The following is a 13,367-nucleotide window of genomic DNA, read 5'->3' on the forward strand; positions in this document are numbered from 1 at the left end:
CTTTTATCCTTTGTGCCTTTGGATCTGAGAGCAGATGGCAGTTGCAAAGGGCATCAAGGGCCCATGGGGGTTTGAGGAGTTTTGTCTTGTTTTCTGGTTTCTTTTTCTTCCACTCCCTTTTATCCAGACTAGGCAAGTGAGTCTTGGTTTGGAGGACAGTGTGAGTTTCCAGCTTTGTTTCTGAATGAGCTTTTTTGTTCGTGAGCTCCATGTTTGAGCACCGTGACTGTTGCATTTCTATAAGCTGTTGTTTTAATTTTATCCAAGAAAAGCTGGAGTCCCTTAAAGCCCTGCATCTTCAGTTGAGGTGTTCTCTGCATCTTCAGCGTGCACCATCTCACTCCAATTCCTCCTACAGGCTTCCCAGCACTTCTAAGAGATGGGGGAACACCTGGCACCTCAGAGGATTTTTGTAATATCCCCGTCCCTGCCAGAAAGTGGGGAACCGAAAGCGATAAAGTGCAGAGTGTGACCTGCAACGAGATGTCTCCAACTGCTGAGTAACTTGCACAGGGCTCCAAGGTGTATGAGAGCAGTTGTGTCTGCATGGAAGTGACAGCAGTGGTGTGACAGCAGCTGGGGCAACCACTGGTAACTGACTGTCACTCAGCTGTCACCAACCATCCCATCATTGCATTCCAAAACACGCTCATGCCCAGAGCCAGCCACATGTCTCATCTTCCTAATGTTTGGCAAGGAAAAAAAAAAACCCATCTTTTCATTTTTCACAAATTACGTCTTCCCTAAATATTCCTCCTTCCTTCCTGCTGTTTCCCTGTGCATACCTTCTCCTTCCCCATCGCTGCAGGAGCGGGAATCTCTGATTTAACGATGAACTTCCAAAGTAGAGAAATTGATCGGAATTTCTGATTTTCTGGCAGTGGTTCCGCAGCGCGGTCATCAAGGAGAATGCCATGCCAGAGGGCCTGATGACACTGCTCTTCTCCAACATAGACCCCATCTATGAGTTCCATCGAGGCTTTCTGAAAGAGATTGAACAAAGGCTGTCGCTCTGGTAAGCGAACAGGGGGACCTTTTTCTACACTCTCATGTGAAAACCAGACTTAGTCGCTCTTTGAACTGGTATTTCTGCATCAGTAGAATTCAGGAGAAGTCTTTTACTAAATTATAGTTATAAAAAAAGTACTAAATGCATTGTGCAAAGCCCATTTTTCAAGCTCTGCCTTGTGTATAATACCCTGTAGTCAGTCATGTGAGTTGTGCATCAGACCAAGGGTTTTGTGATCACAGAACCATTAATGTTGGAAAAGACCCTTAAGATTGTCAAGTCCAGTCGCTAATATAACCTGGTAATGTCTCTCAAACCTTAGAAAAGAGAAGGAACACAAGGTCAAAACGATAATCTCTGTGTTTTTTCCACACCTTCCAGTTAATGAAACTCCAGCTGAAAATCTAGGAAACATTTTTTTGTAGTTAAGATGAGAGTTCAGTTCTTGCAGCACCATTTATTTCACAGAGCATGTTTTTAGTCTCTTAGCCTTTGCATTGCTTTCTCCTGACCTGACATGTTACATATTATAATATAATTACCATTCAAAAGGAGTATGACCAAAAATAAATTCAGGTGTGATCATGTTACAACATTTATTCAAGGATCTGAGAGTTCAGCTCCTGAATAGACTTTCACACAAATTCATTTCTAGTCCTTTTTCAGTTTTCTAAGCATAGTTTTGTGTTTGTTACTTCATACAGCTTCCATATTTAATGTAACATGTTTTCCATCTGAACAGTGAAATGGGAATCTCAAGTGGCTAAAGATCATGTCTTGAATTACAGAGGAAGATGGAGGGAGGAAATAGAAATTTCTTGATCCCCCGTTTACATTGCCTTCTTATTTCCTCCTTGTGTGTGTTCCAGGGAAGGCAGAACCAATGCTCACGTGAAAGGAGATTACCAGCGCATTGGAGATGTCATGCTCAGGAATATGCGCATCCTAAAGGTAAATACAGGATTCAAGAAATGAAATTTTGGGATTATTGAGTCTTTTTTTTTTCATTTTGTCAAGGATCAGAGTTCAAGGTTTAGTATTTCCACTAATCACAGAATCACAGGATGATTTGGTTTGGAACGGACCTCAAAGCTCCTCCAGTCCCACCCGCTGCCCACCTTCCACTATTCCAGGTTGCTCCATACCCAGCCTGGCTATGAACAGTTCCAGGGATGGGACAGCCACAGCTTCTCTGGGCAACCTGTGCCAGGGCCTCACCTCCCTCACAGGGAAGAAATTCTTCCCTAAATCCAATGTAATCCTGCTATATTTCAGTCAGTCTTGAAGTAACTTGCAAACAATTATTGTTGATAACAATTTAAAAAGAAAACATAATAAAATAATTGCATGAAGGCTTTGTATCACTGTTTTTTTATTTAGCCACTTACATTTACCTTGAGAAAAGGTGTTTTTACTTATTCAGCAGAAAAGAAAGAAAAATTGTTTCTTTAGCTCCCCTATTGAGACCCTGGTTCGTAAGGTTATTTAATTCGAAAATATACGTATTTTTTAAAGACAGAGCTTTTGCAATGAAGTCACCTTTGTTTGGTGCAGAGTGCCTCTGTGGAACAGTTACACTTGTGCTGTAGTAGTGGAGTAATTATTCCATTAAAACTAGTGGCTTGAGTGGGAGTGCAGGTGTGTGGGGCGGATATTTTGACTACCAGCATTTGGTATATTCCCAGCAGGCACGGGCACAAGTGCCATACAGACCTATTTTGACCCTGACTGGGAGCTGTCTGCCACTTTCTTGAATTATGAAAGACTGTTTTCCTTTGTTCCGAGTAATCCTTTGTCCGATTCCCCAGGAGTTCACCAGTTACCTGCAGAAGCACGACGAGGTCCTGACAGAACTGGAGAAAGCAACCAAGCGCCTCAAGAAGCTGGAGATGGTTTATAAGGAGTTTGAGCTGCAGAAGGTTTGCTACCTGCCCCTCAACACCTTTCTGCTCAAACCCATCCAGAGACTGATGCACTACAAGCTGATTCTGGGTAGGCTGTGCAAGCACTACACGGCGGAGCACCGGGACTTTGCCGACTGCCGCAGTGAGTGAGCCCCCAGCTGTGTGCCTGCTGCCAGACACCCCTTCCACGGACATCCAAAATTTTGCCTGTACCCTGGGGAGACAAGAATTGTAGAATCATAGAATCGTGGAGTGGTTTGGGTTGGAAGGGACATTAAAACTGACCTCGTTGCACTCTGCTCCCGTGGGTGGGGACACCTTCCACTAGACCAGGGTGCTCACAGCACCCTCTTCAACCTGGTCTGGAACACTTAAGTTCAATTATGTCCACAAATTCAGTGTAAATGCTTTTTGTCTGACGCTCCAGGAAGTGGTTTTCTCATGGTAATCTTAAAGGCTCCCAAGATAATCTTAAAGGCTCTCAAGATTTCAACCGAAGCTGAAAATTAGTCCTTTTCTTGTCTCCCTTTTTAGCAGGGAAAAAAGTAGGTTTTTAGAAGTAAAAATGTGACCAAAAAATGCTTGTTTTGTAGTATCAAAACCGCAGATATTAAATTCCATTCATGACAAAGTAATCTTTGGCAGAAATAGTTGGCTTTAATTTTTTACTTTTTGTGCTATAAGTTGCTTGTTAGTCTCTACTTACCTGCTGGGTAGCTCTAAAACACACTTTAAGAAGTTAGCAGTTGGACTGGGTGATCATTGCAGGTCCCTTCCAGCTAAACTGTTCTGTTTTAAAGCTGGCTATAAATTTCAGATATAAATTTCAGATTCAGTTTTCCAGGAGTGGGTGAAATGGGTGACCTGGGTTTCTCTGCTCTGCTCTGATCCCCTCGGTGCTGTTTTCCGTACAGACGCGCTGAAGGAAGTCACAGAGATGACATCGCAGCTGCAGCACAGCCTCATCCGCCTGGAAAACTTCCAGAAGCTGATAGAGCTGCAGCATGACCTGATTGGGATAGACAATCTCACAGCACCTGGCAGGGTAGGTCCCTCTGCTTCATTTTTAGAGCCTGTATTGGTTTTATTGCCAAGGAAGTGCCTTTGAACCATGGATTTGCCATTGCTGCCCCTCTGGTTTATGGGATGACTGTAAAGTGTCTGTGTAACTGTCTCATAGTAAATCCCATGGATGATGGGACCATCACCTTGGTGATGTCCTGAGGAACAGATCAAAAATGCTTCTACTGAGACTCTGGCTGCAGTTCTGTGTTTCCAGTACAGATACTGGGTACACTGGTGCTCTGTGTTTGAGTGGGAACTGCATAGGAAATCCACTCCCAGCATGGAACTGGGCTAAACTGGTGTCTCTGTTTTACAGGAATTTGTGTAGCTCCTGCCTGGTTTTTTGTTTCTTTGTTTTTGATAGATGTGTTGGGCATAAATACAGGAGCATCGCATGTGCTTTGGGGATGCTATGGCAGTCACTGCGGTGGGATGTAAGTGTGATAGGTGAACTGCTGGTGTCCGACAGGAATTCTGCTTCTTTCCTTTCTCTTCCTTCACTGATTTAAATGCTGGCTGCAGCAAGGAGCTGATTCTTGTCACAAAACAGGAGGAGAAGTGTCATCTGGCCTTTAACAAATCTGTTAGTGATCACTGCTGGGCACCAATCAACATCTGTGTACTCTGGGATGAAAATGAAATTCTCTAGTTGGGAAAGATCAAGCTTTGTCTAACTTTCTCTTTTCTGCTGCAGGAGTTTATTCGGGAAGGTTGCTTGTACAAGCTCACTAAGAAGGGCTTACAGCAGCGGATGTTCTTTCTGGTGGGTGTTGCTTTTGGCTTTCATAAACCCAAAGTCTTCAACATAAAGTTATTGGGAAAGTGTGTTTTCATGTGCCTGTGTCAAAAATTAGCACCTGAGACTGAAATGTTTAGATGGGATGTTTAGAAAGCATGACTGTGGCACTACTTCTGGTCAACTTGGTTCCTTAATGGCACAGTTTTAACAGAGTTTTAAAATTTAATTGCCTCTCTTGTTAATAAACGTGAGTGGATTTAAGGAAAGTCTGCCAAACTGACTGAGAAATGGCATTTTTCATGCATCTACTGCGGCCTTTAAACAACAGATTTTTAAGGAGATGTCAAAAAATCCTTGTCCCTGCCTGCTGCTTTCAGAACACTGATTGTCCTCTTCCTGCCTTTCCAGTTCTCAGATATGTTACTGTACACAAGCAAAGGGGTCACAGGGACAAATCAGTTCAAAATCCACGGACACCTCTCTCTGCATGGCATGTTGGTAAGTGGTTCCAAGTTGCACCACAGGGTTAAGGAGATGGCTTTGCCTAGGGCAGGTTGAGGAATTCCTTCAGGGCACAAGGACCAAAGCCACAAACTGCTCCCAGGCCGGTCTCAGCAGCCTTGTCTGCAGGTGATGAACCTTTTCCTTCCACATTAGCAAAACAATTGGAGCACACCCTCTTGTCCTTTCATTTTCACACTGCTGTGAGAGGCTGATCTGGAAATAGGGATTTATTTATCCTGGTGTTTTGACCCCCCTGCACACACCTAGGCGTATAACCAGCCCTCCTGCCTCCCCATCCCCTGTTCTGATGGGATTGTTCTTTCTGTCTTTGGTTTGCAGCTGATAGTGCTCGACCCTCCGGTAAGTAATGAGTCAAATCTACTCTGACCACTTTCCTTGCCCTGTTGGATGTGGTGTTGTGCTCCTGCAGTAGAACCACACAATAGATTGTAATATAGAGCCAAAATAAACTTGGAAGTAGGTGGTTTTCCTCAAAAAGTAGCTGTTCCACACTTCCTGCAACCAGGTTTGACTCCAATCCCAGCTAGAAAAGGAGGACAGTTTTAGTGTTTATTGATTACTGAGCAGTGATGAGAAAAATCTTTTCTTTTTCTGCAGGTGGAGGAAAGTGAGAATGAATGGGCCGTCCCACACTGCTTCACCATCTATTCTGCACAGAAAACCATAGTGGTGGCAGCCAGGTAATCCTGGTTTTCCTCGATTGCCTGTGGCTTTGAGGGATTCCTTCTCCAGAAAGTTACTGCTTGACTGGTGCAGGGCTAGGGGGGGATGTTTCATGCACCCTCTGGACTTCAGAATAAGCCCAGGACACTCCACAACTCCTTTTTCAGTGTTGAGTTTTGGGAAGGAGTAGTTTATCCTGATCCCCACAGCATGGGCAACAGGTGAGGAGGGGATTCTGCCACTCTGCCCCTGCTCAGGTGAGATTCCTCCCTGAAGCTCCAGCTCTGGGGTCCCCAGCACAGGAAGGACATGGAGCTGCTGGAGCGAGTCCAGAGGAGGCACCAAGATGATCAGAGGGATTCAGGAAAGGCTGATTGGGAGAGTTGGGATTGTTCAGTTTGGAGAAGAGAAGGCTTTGGGGTGACCTAATTGTGGCCTTCAAGTACCTGAAGGGAGCCAACAAGGAATAAGGAGAGAGACTGTTTACAAGAGTCTGGAGTGACAGGACTGGGGGGAATGGCTGCCCACTGACAGAGAGCAGGGTTAGATTGGACATAGGGGTGGGGAGGCCCTGGCACAGGTTGCCCAGAGAAGCTGTGGCTGTCCCATCCCTGGAAGTGTTCAAGGCCAGGTTGGACAGGGCTTGGAGCAACCTGGGCTAGTGGAAGGTGTCCCTACCCATGGCAGGGGGTGGAATGAGATGAGCTTTGAAGTGTGATTCTATCTCACCCAAAACACAAACAGCAGCAATAACATTGCCATTGTGTTGGTTTACTTGTGAGTTGCCAGTGTCATCCTTCAAGCCACTACAGGAGAAATCCAAACATACAAATATTTTAGAGACCTAAAAGAATTAAACTCCAGAACATGCAAATTCCTGTAAGGAGGGGAGAGTTCCTGCAAGATCTGATGGAAAGGAGAGGAAAAATCAAAGGCTGACTTGGAGATAAAACCAATTCCTTTTCAGTCTAACTTATCCTTGGGCAGTGAGTTTGGTACCTTTCTGTTGCTTTCTTCCTGAATTGTACTTAGGGTATCTCCTGTACCTGGTGTCTCAGGATCAGTTTTAGGAGGGTTTGTCCTTCTGCAGGTGTGCTGAAAAGGCAGATGGAGTTGGGAATGCTAAGGATGCAGGGTGGGAACACTAAATCTCAACCTTAGATCATAGGGTTTTTTACTGCTTGATGACCTGTTCTTGAAAAATAACCACTACAGAATATCCACACATCAGGTGTGTAGTGGCACAGGAACCAATACTTTTGATATGCAGCCTAACAACTGAAAATGTCCTTTTTTTTTTTTTAAGATCAACCATTTCTCAGCAGCTGCAAATCATAAGGTGCTTGAAAGATTCTTAAATTTGGAAAAATAAATAAAATTTTTACATTGTCATAACTTTGAAATAGCTCAGAATACGTGTAAGAAATAAAGATTGCTGCTGGGCTTAGACCATGTGCGAAACCTTTACTCCAAATTAAAAACTTTCAGAAAAAAAGAGATGGTTACCAAAAGAAAAAAAGAATTGTGGCCTTGTCTAAAGGCAAACCTTCCTCTGTTGCATATCCATGGATACAGAGACACGCTGAGGAGCTGTGAATCTCCCATCCTGTAATGGAACCTGTGAGGGGTGAAGGAAACCTCCTCTTCCTGCACTCTGGGTTTTACTCACGTGAGATGTCAGATCCCTTTAGAAGATGGGATGTCTTTCAAGTTGCCTTTTATCCTTCAAAAATATAATTGCTCATACCCCTCCATCTCCAAAATGTTTGATTCCTTTTCTGAGCCCAAAAGCTCTGGAGGGGATGCTCTGTGCCCTCCCCCAGCTGTCTGTTCATTCTCTCTGCAGTAAAGTTCAAGTGTTTGATGGTTATTTTAGTCTTATTTCAAGGCTTGAGTATAGAGATGAAGGCTGTGTGAGGTCTGTTTCCTCTCTGGAAAGCTCCTGCTTTGGAGGAATTCTAATTTTGCTTTGATTTATCTAATGGAAAGGGACTGCCCCTTGTTTTGGGTGGTGACCTGTGCCTCCTGCCAGCACACGGGCACTCAGTCACAGCTCTGGGCTGGAGGATCCCCATTCCCACTGCTTCTCTTGCAGTACTCGCCTGGAGATGGGGAAGTGGATGGAAGACCTAAACGTGGCAATTGAAATGGCCAAGAAATCTACTGAGAAATCTGAGATGCTTCTGGAAAACTCTGTGTGCAACCGCTCCAATAGTAAGTGATGTTTCCTGCCTCCTTGAAAAGCAGCAGTTGTCCTGTCCTTTTCACCTTTCCTGATGTGAATTTGATGACATAAATGAAGTATTTTTATAATTCATATAGTAATGGAGAGTTAATGGAGCTTTGGTTTTAATCAAGAGGAATATGCTTGTCTTCCTAGACTGACGTTCAAGGTAGCTTTAAATGCAGCAGAGATCCTCCCATTGCAGAATTGTTAATTTTATAAGGTACTTATTCATCTCTTGCATAGATTTTTCTCAATTTAACATGTAGTGATTTTTTTCCGTCCAAACTGTGGTATCTTTGGAGGGCAGCTTTTACATTCCTGTGTCTGTCTGGTGGCATGGCTGTGCTGAAACATGCAGTGTGCCTTCTAGGAACACTGTGCTGTTCCTCCCGACTCAAGAGGAAGTTGTGGTCATGTTTGTTTGTTTGACACAGCACTTAATCAAAGCATTCTGTGATTTTATTCGAGTGGAAGGTATCCCTGCCCATGGCAGGGTGTCGGAACGAGATGAGCTTTAAGGTGCCTTCCAACTCAAACCATCCTGTGATCCTATGAATCAGCTGCCCCAGGCAGAGCTGAGTAGCAAAAATCAGATCAATTTGCTCAGTGAGTGCTCACAGGAGCTGTGCAACCAGTTCAGCTTGACCATGGCAAGAGAAAACAGCCTTTCTGAGGAATCCCAGCTTCTCTTGCTCTTTGTACTGCACAGTTTTCTTAAACCGCTGCCCAATTCTCCTCCCCCAGGATCCTCTGATGAGGTCTCTCTAGAACAGGAGTCTGAAGATGACATACACTCCTCTCGTAGCTCCTTGGACAGGCAGAGTCACCACCGTGCCAACACAACCATGCACGTGTGCTGGTACCGCAACACCAGCGTCTCCATGACTGACCACAGTGTGGCCGTCGAGGTACCGCGGGGGCAGCGCTCGCCTCTCTCTGTCCCTCCTGCCCCGGCCTCCGTCTCCCATTCCTCCTCGGCAGCATTTCTGTATCCGGGGAGAGCACGGGCCATCGAACACCACCGCATGCTTGTCCCCTCTCTGCATGTCTGTGTGTCTGTACTCACGCTCTCCGTGCAGCAGGGCTTTGCTTTGGCAACGGCACCAAAGCAGGGAAAGCTGAAAGGAAACCCAGGATATCCTAGGACTGAGTTGTTCCTTTGGGTTTCATCCTCCTTCACTGGAGGACTGACCGACCCCCTGCACTGGGCACTGGTGAGGAGCCTCGACTCCTGTGTTTGGTTTTGGGCCCCTCCTGACAAGGAAGACATTGAGGGACTGGAGTGTGTCCAGAGAAGGGCAGCAGAGCTGGGCAAGTGTCTGGAGAACAGGTCTGATGAGAAGCAGTTCAGGGAGCTGGGCAGGCTCAGCCTGGAGAAAAGGAGGCTCCTGGGGACTTTCTCAATCTCTGCAACTCCCTGACAGAAGAGGAGAGCTGCAGGAGGGTCAGGCTCTGCTCCCAAGGAATAAGGGACAGGACAAGAAGAAACAGCCTCAAGTTGTGCAAGGGGAGGGTCAGGTTGGATATTAAGGAAAATTTCTTCACTGAAAGAGTGGTTAAGCATTGGAGCAGGCTACCCAAGCAGTGGTGGAGTCACGATCCCTGAAGTATTCAAAAAATGTGTGGATGTGGCACTTCACTATATGGTTTAGTGGGATTTGGTCAGAGGTTGGACTTAATGATCTTGGAGGTCTTTTCCAACCTTACTGGTTCTGTGATTCTATGAGTTACCTATCCATGATATTTCCCTTCAGAGACTGACTCTGCTGTACTGAGCTCTGGTTAGCTGCTGTACTGCACCCAGAATTAAGAAGAGGGAGTTCAGTTCAGTGGGAATACACCTTCTCTGCCCTTCCCTTGCTGGCAGGACTGAACCAGCCAGTTGCCTTTTCGTGGCAGCATCACGTTATGCTGAGCACAGTTGTTTATTGTGTCCTTGCTGAGGTGTTCAAGAGCAGGCTGGATGGAGCTCTGAGCAGCCTGGTTTAGTGGAATGTGTCCCTGCCCTCAGCAGAGAGGTGGAATAAGATGAGCTTTAAGGTCCCTTCCAACCCAAACCATTCTGGGATCCTCTGACTCTGTGAGCCGCTGGTACCTCGGATCTTGCCATTTGGTGCGGCGCAATGTGGCACTGGTGGCATGTTTGGGTACTGAATCCTGAATCCTGAGGATTTCAAGACAGATCAGTTCAGCACTCCTTACACTGCTTGCCCCACCTCTGTGGTTTCACTTTAGGCAGCAGTTTGGCAGGTAGGACACCTTCCTGGAGGCTGGCATGCTTGGAAGGCTTCCAGAAGTGGGAAGGACCCTAAGTACTGTGGAGAGAAAAAGGAGGTCACTAACTAGACAACAGCAATGGGGCAGCGTGCTGTGGTGCTGCTGCCTGTCCCTGCCTGCCCTGCCCTGCTCCTGAGGAACGTGTTTAATAGAAGAAGTTAAAAGTTTGGCCACTGGAGCTCCTGGGTTTTCCTGATACAGAGTGCCTGTGGGTCTGCTGGGTAAGAGAAATGCTATAGATGTTACTTGGGCTTGGGGTCCAGAAGTTGGGCACTTGAGCTGGTTTCTGTTGTGATTTCTGTTGGAGAGGACAGGCCTGCCTTTCCCTGCTGACACCTTTGGAAAAGGCACCAGTCTCACAGTTTTATGCCTGGATAATGAGCCCACCCTGCTTTAGGTTTTGGGATTGAACGTGAGTTCTTGCACTCTCTCTTGCTCTGATCTGTTCCGTGTTCTAACACCATTGTTTTTTTCACAATCCTTTTTCCTTTAACAGCCGCCTTTCTTGCATCACTTCTCTCACCCTAACATTCTGTTTTTCTATTTCTCTCCCCCTTTCTCTGCTCAGTTTTCTGCTCTCTTGCTGTTTCTCCAGAGCTTCCTCCTCGCTATTTGCTGGGCCAGGCCCAACGGCCCAACACAATCACCCATGTTTGTTGGTACCGGAACCAGAGCCTATCCCTGTCTGATTACCTGTGCATGATCCAGGTAAAGATGCCTCTCACGTTCTGCACTGGTGGGGAGGAGCCATGGGATGCCCAGAAAAATGTCCTGCCTCTTAACTGCTCACTTGCTGGCGTGAGGATGCTCATCCTCAGCAGCAGGGTTGTACTATTGCCTTGTAGAGACAGGATTTCCTTCTGTTTATGCCTCACAAAATGGTTCTCTGTGTAAATCTACCATGTATCCTGTCTGTTTCTCAAATCCCAAAATCGCTGCGCTGTCATTCTGTGGTGTAGGTTTCCTTATCCCCCTGGCTGACGCCAAGGCAGTGGTGTTCCCCTCCCTGCAGCCCCTTCCACGCTGGCTTGGCTTTGCGTAGCTGCCACGTGTCACTTGTCCCCACCTCTGCCACCCTCTGTTTCGTCTCCTGCTTTACTTCCCTTCTCATGCAGAGTGTTCCATGTGGGTTTTCTGCACATAAGAAAGGGTGGCTGAAGGGATGGACCCTGGTGGCTGTCACCAGACCTGGGAGGCCTTTTACACTGGGGAGCAAGTGCAGGAGCAGTTGATGCAGGCAGCCTGGGGCTGTTTACCTGCAGCAGGATGGCAACCTGTGGTCTCACAGCAGTTCTCTTTTCCTTCTGTGCTAGAACCAGCTCTCTGGATATTTGCTGAGGAAGTTCAAGAACAGCAATGGCTGGCAGAAACTGTGGGTTGTCTTCACCAACTTCTGTTTGTTTTTCTACAAAACACACCAGGTGAGCAGGGGTAGGTGAGGGGATGGTGTTTAGGGTGTTGGGGATGCCTGGAGGTCCTTGCCTTTCAGCTCCAGGGGCAGCTCACTGCTGTTTGAGGTAGTTCATAATAAAGCTGGTCTCTGAAAAGCTGTGGGCCCTCCTTGTGGAATTTAATCAGGATTTCCAGTTCTGGTGGTACTGACCTTCTGTGGGTCCCCCCATGCAGTGACTAATGGAGGTGAAGGACCTGGCAGCCTTCAGGCAGTATTGGCCCACTTCTCTCCCTTCTGGGCTTTCTGGGCTTTAGCTCAGATCAACAGGCTCCAGGGATTTTCCTGCCCATGGTGCAGCAAACCGTGCTGCAGCTCAACCTTTTCACCTTATTAACCCAACAAACTGTGTTTATTAACCCAATTACTGGGTTATTGTGGCTTCTCGCCTCCAGGACACGTTTGATTTGGGAGGGTTATTTTACCTTTTGTGTCAGATCTGTGCTTAGAGTTCCACAGAAAGGGTGCAGAGAGGGAAGAGGGAGCCCAGGCAGTAGCGACGGGCAGGGGAACAAGCAAATAACTCCATAAAAATGGTGAAAGGAGTTGGGGGGAGGTTTCATTATAAGCTGTCAGTGGCCTTGCAGAAGAGGCAGAGGCTGCTCCTCCTCCTGTCCTCTCCTAAACCAAAGTGCACAGCCCTTACCTGTGCCTGCGTGTTGGGCTGAGTGGTGTGGCAGGGGGGCCTTACACTAAGGGCTGGGCTCTTGGGCTCTTCCAGGACGATTATCCCTTGGCCAGCCTCCCGCTGCTCGGCTACACCGTCAGCTCCCCCGTGGAGGCGGATGGGATTCAGAAGGATTATGTCTTCAAGCTTCAGTTCAAGTCCCACGTGTATTTCTTCAGGGCTGAGAGCAAATACACCTTTGAGAGGTAATTTTCTGTTTCCTCCATCCTGGTGTATGACCTGCTGTTAACTCAGTGGTTGGTTGTCCTGAGACCTCTCTTTCCTCCTAGTCCGAGTGACCTTCCAGCACATTCTCAGGAATAACATTCCCTTTCACTTCCCACTGATGATATTTGGAGATCCCTCCTGTGCCAGAACCCTCCTCTGTGTTGGGAAGAGCTGGGGGTGCAACCAGACCTGTGAGCTGTGCCTTGTGCCAGGAGTCGGAGGCTTCCTTGGAGCCAGAGAGGCACGTGGGAGGAAGGGCTGTGGGGTGCTCAGCCCCACCACCTCTTTGGGTGTCAGATTTTCAGGTTCTGGAAAGATACATTTTTTTTTCTCTCTTCACCCTCTGGAAGCAGGATTTATAATAAGGCTGAGAACAACAAGTCCAGGGCTGCCTTTCACTTGGCTACTTTCTCTTTTTTTAATTATTCTTATTCTCTATAATTGCAATTAACTGCTCTTAGGGGCTTCCACACAGGATCTGAATTGTGTGTCAAATGCATCACGCACAAAACTTTGCTGTTATATTAAATGTTGAAAACCCTTGCCCTGGGTCCTGCCATGCAGGGTCGTATTGCTTGCTTTGGAATGTGGGTGTCACATGTCCCCCTTCCTT

The 13,367-nt window shown here is 46.7% G+C and overlaps 1 protein-coding gene across 7 annotated transcripts in view; it reads left to right on the forward strand.

Annotated features, from left to right (window-relative positions):
• Positions 1-13,367, forward strand: part of FARP2 (FERM, ARH/RhoGEF and pleckstrin domain protein 2) — a 67,850-nt gene that overhangs the window by 52,240 nt on the left and 2,243 nt on the right. The window contains exons 16-28 of one of the 7 annotated variants that reach the window (XR_007627873.1): positions 882-1,015; positions 1,879-1,960; positions 2,818-3,055; positions 3,828-3,958; positions 4,673-4,741; positions 5,126-5,215; positions 5,561-5,581; positions 5,840-5,922; positions 8,001-8,119; positions 8,877-9,040; positions 10,978-11,117; positions 11,723-11,830; positions 12,581-12,616. Coding sequence is in view for 5 of the 7 variants with exons in the window: in XM_050307768.1 (XP_050163725.1) it covers positions 882-1,015; positions 1,879-1,960; positions 2,818-3,055; positions 3,828-3,958; positions 4,673-4,741; positions 5,126-5,215; positions 5,561-5,581; positions 5,840-5,922; positions 8,001-8,119; positions 8,877-9,553 (1,644 nt within the window). In the remaining 2 variants the exon portion in view is untranslated. Of the gene's footprint in view, positions 1-881; positions 1,016-1,878; positions 1,961-2,817; positions 3,056-3,827; positions 3,959-4,672; positions 4,742-5,125; positions 5,216-5,560; positions 5,582-5,839; positions 5,923-8,000; positions 8,120-8,876; positions 11,118-11,722; positions 11,831-12,580; positions 12,733-13,367 lie in introns of those variants that run through there. The other 6 variants (XR_007627874.1, XM_050307771.1, XM_050307773.1 and 3 more) reach the window with 6 other exon arrangements.

Source organism: Myiozetetes cayanensis, unplaced genomic scaffold, assembly GCF_022539395.1.
Source record: "Myiozetetes cayanensis isolate MyiCay16 unplaced genomic scaffold, myiCay2020 scf13, whole genome shotgun sequence".
Classification (NCBI taxonomy): Eukaryota; Metazoa; Chordata; class Aves; order Passeriformes; family Tyrannidae; genus Myiozetetes; species Myiozetetes cayanensis.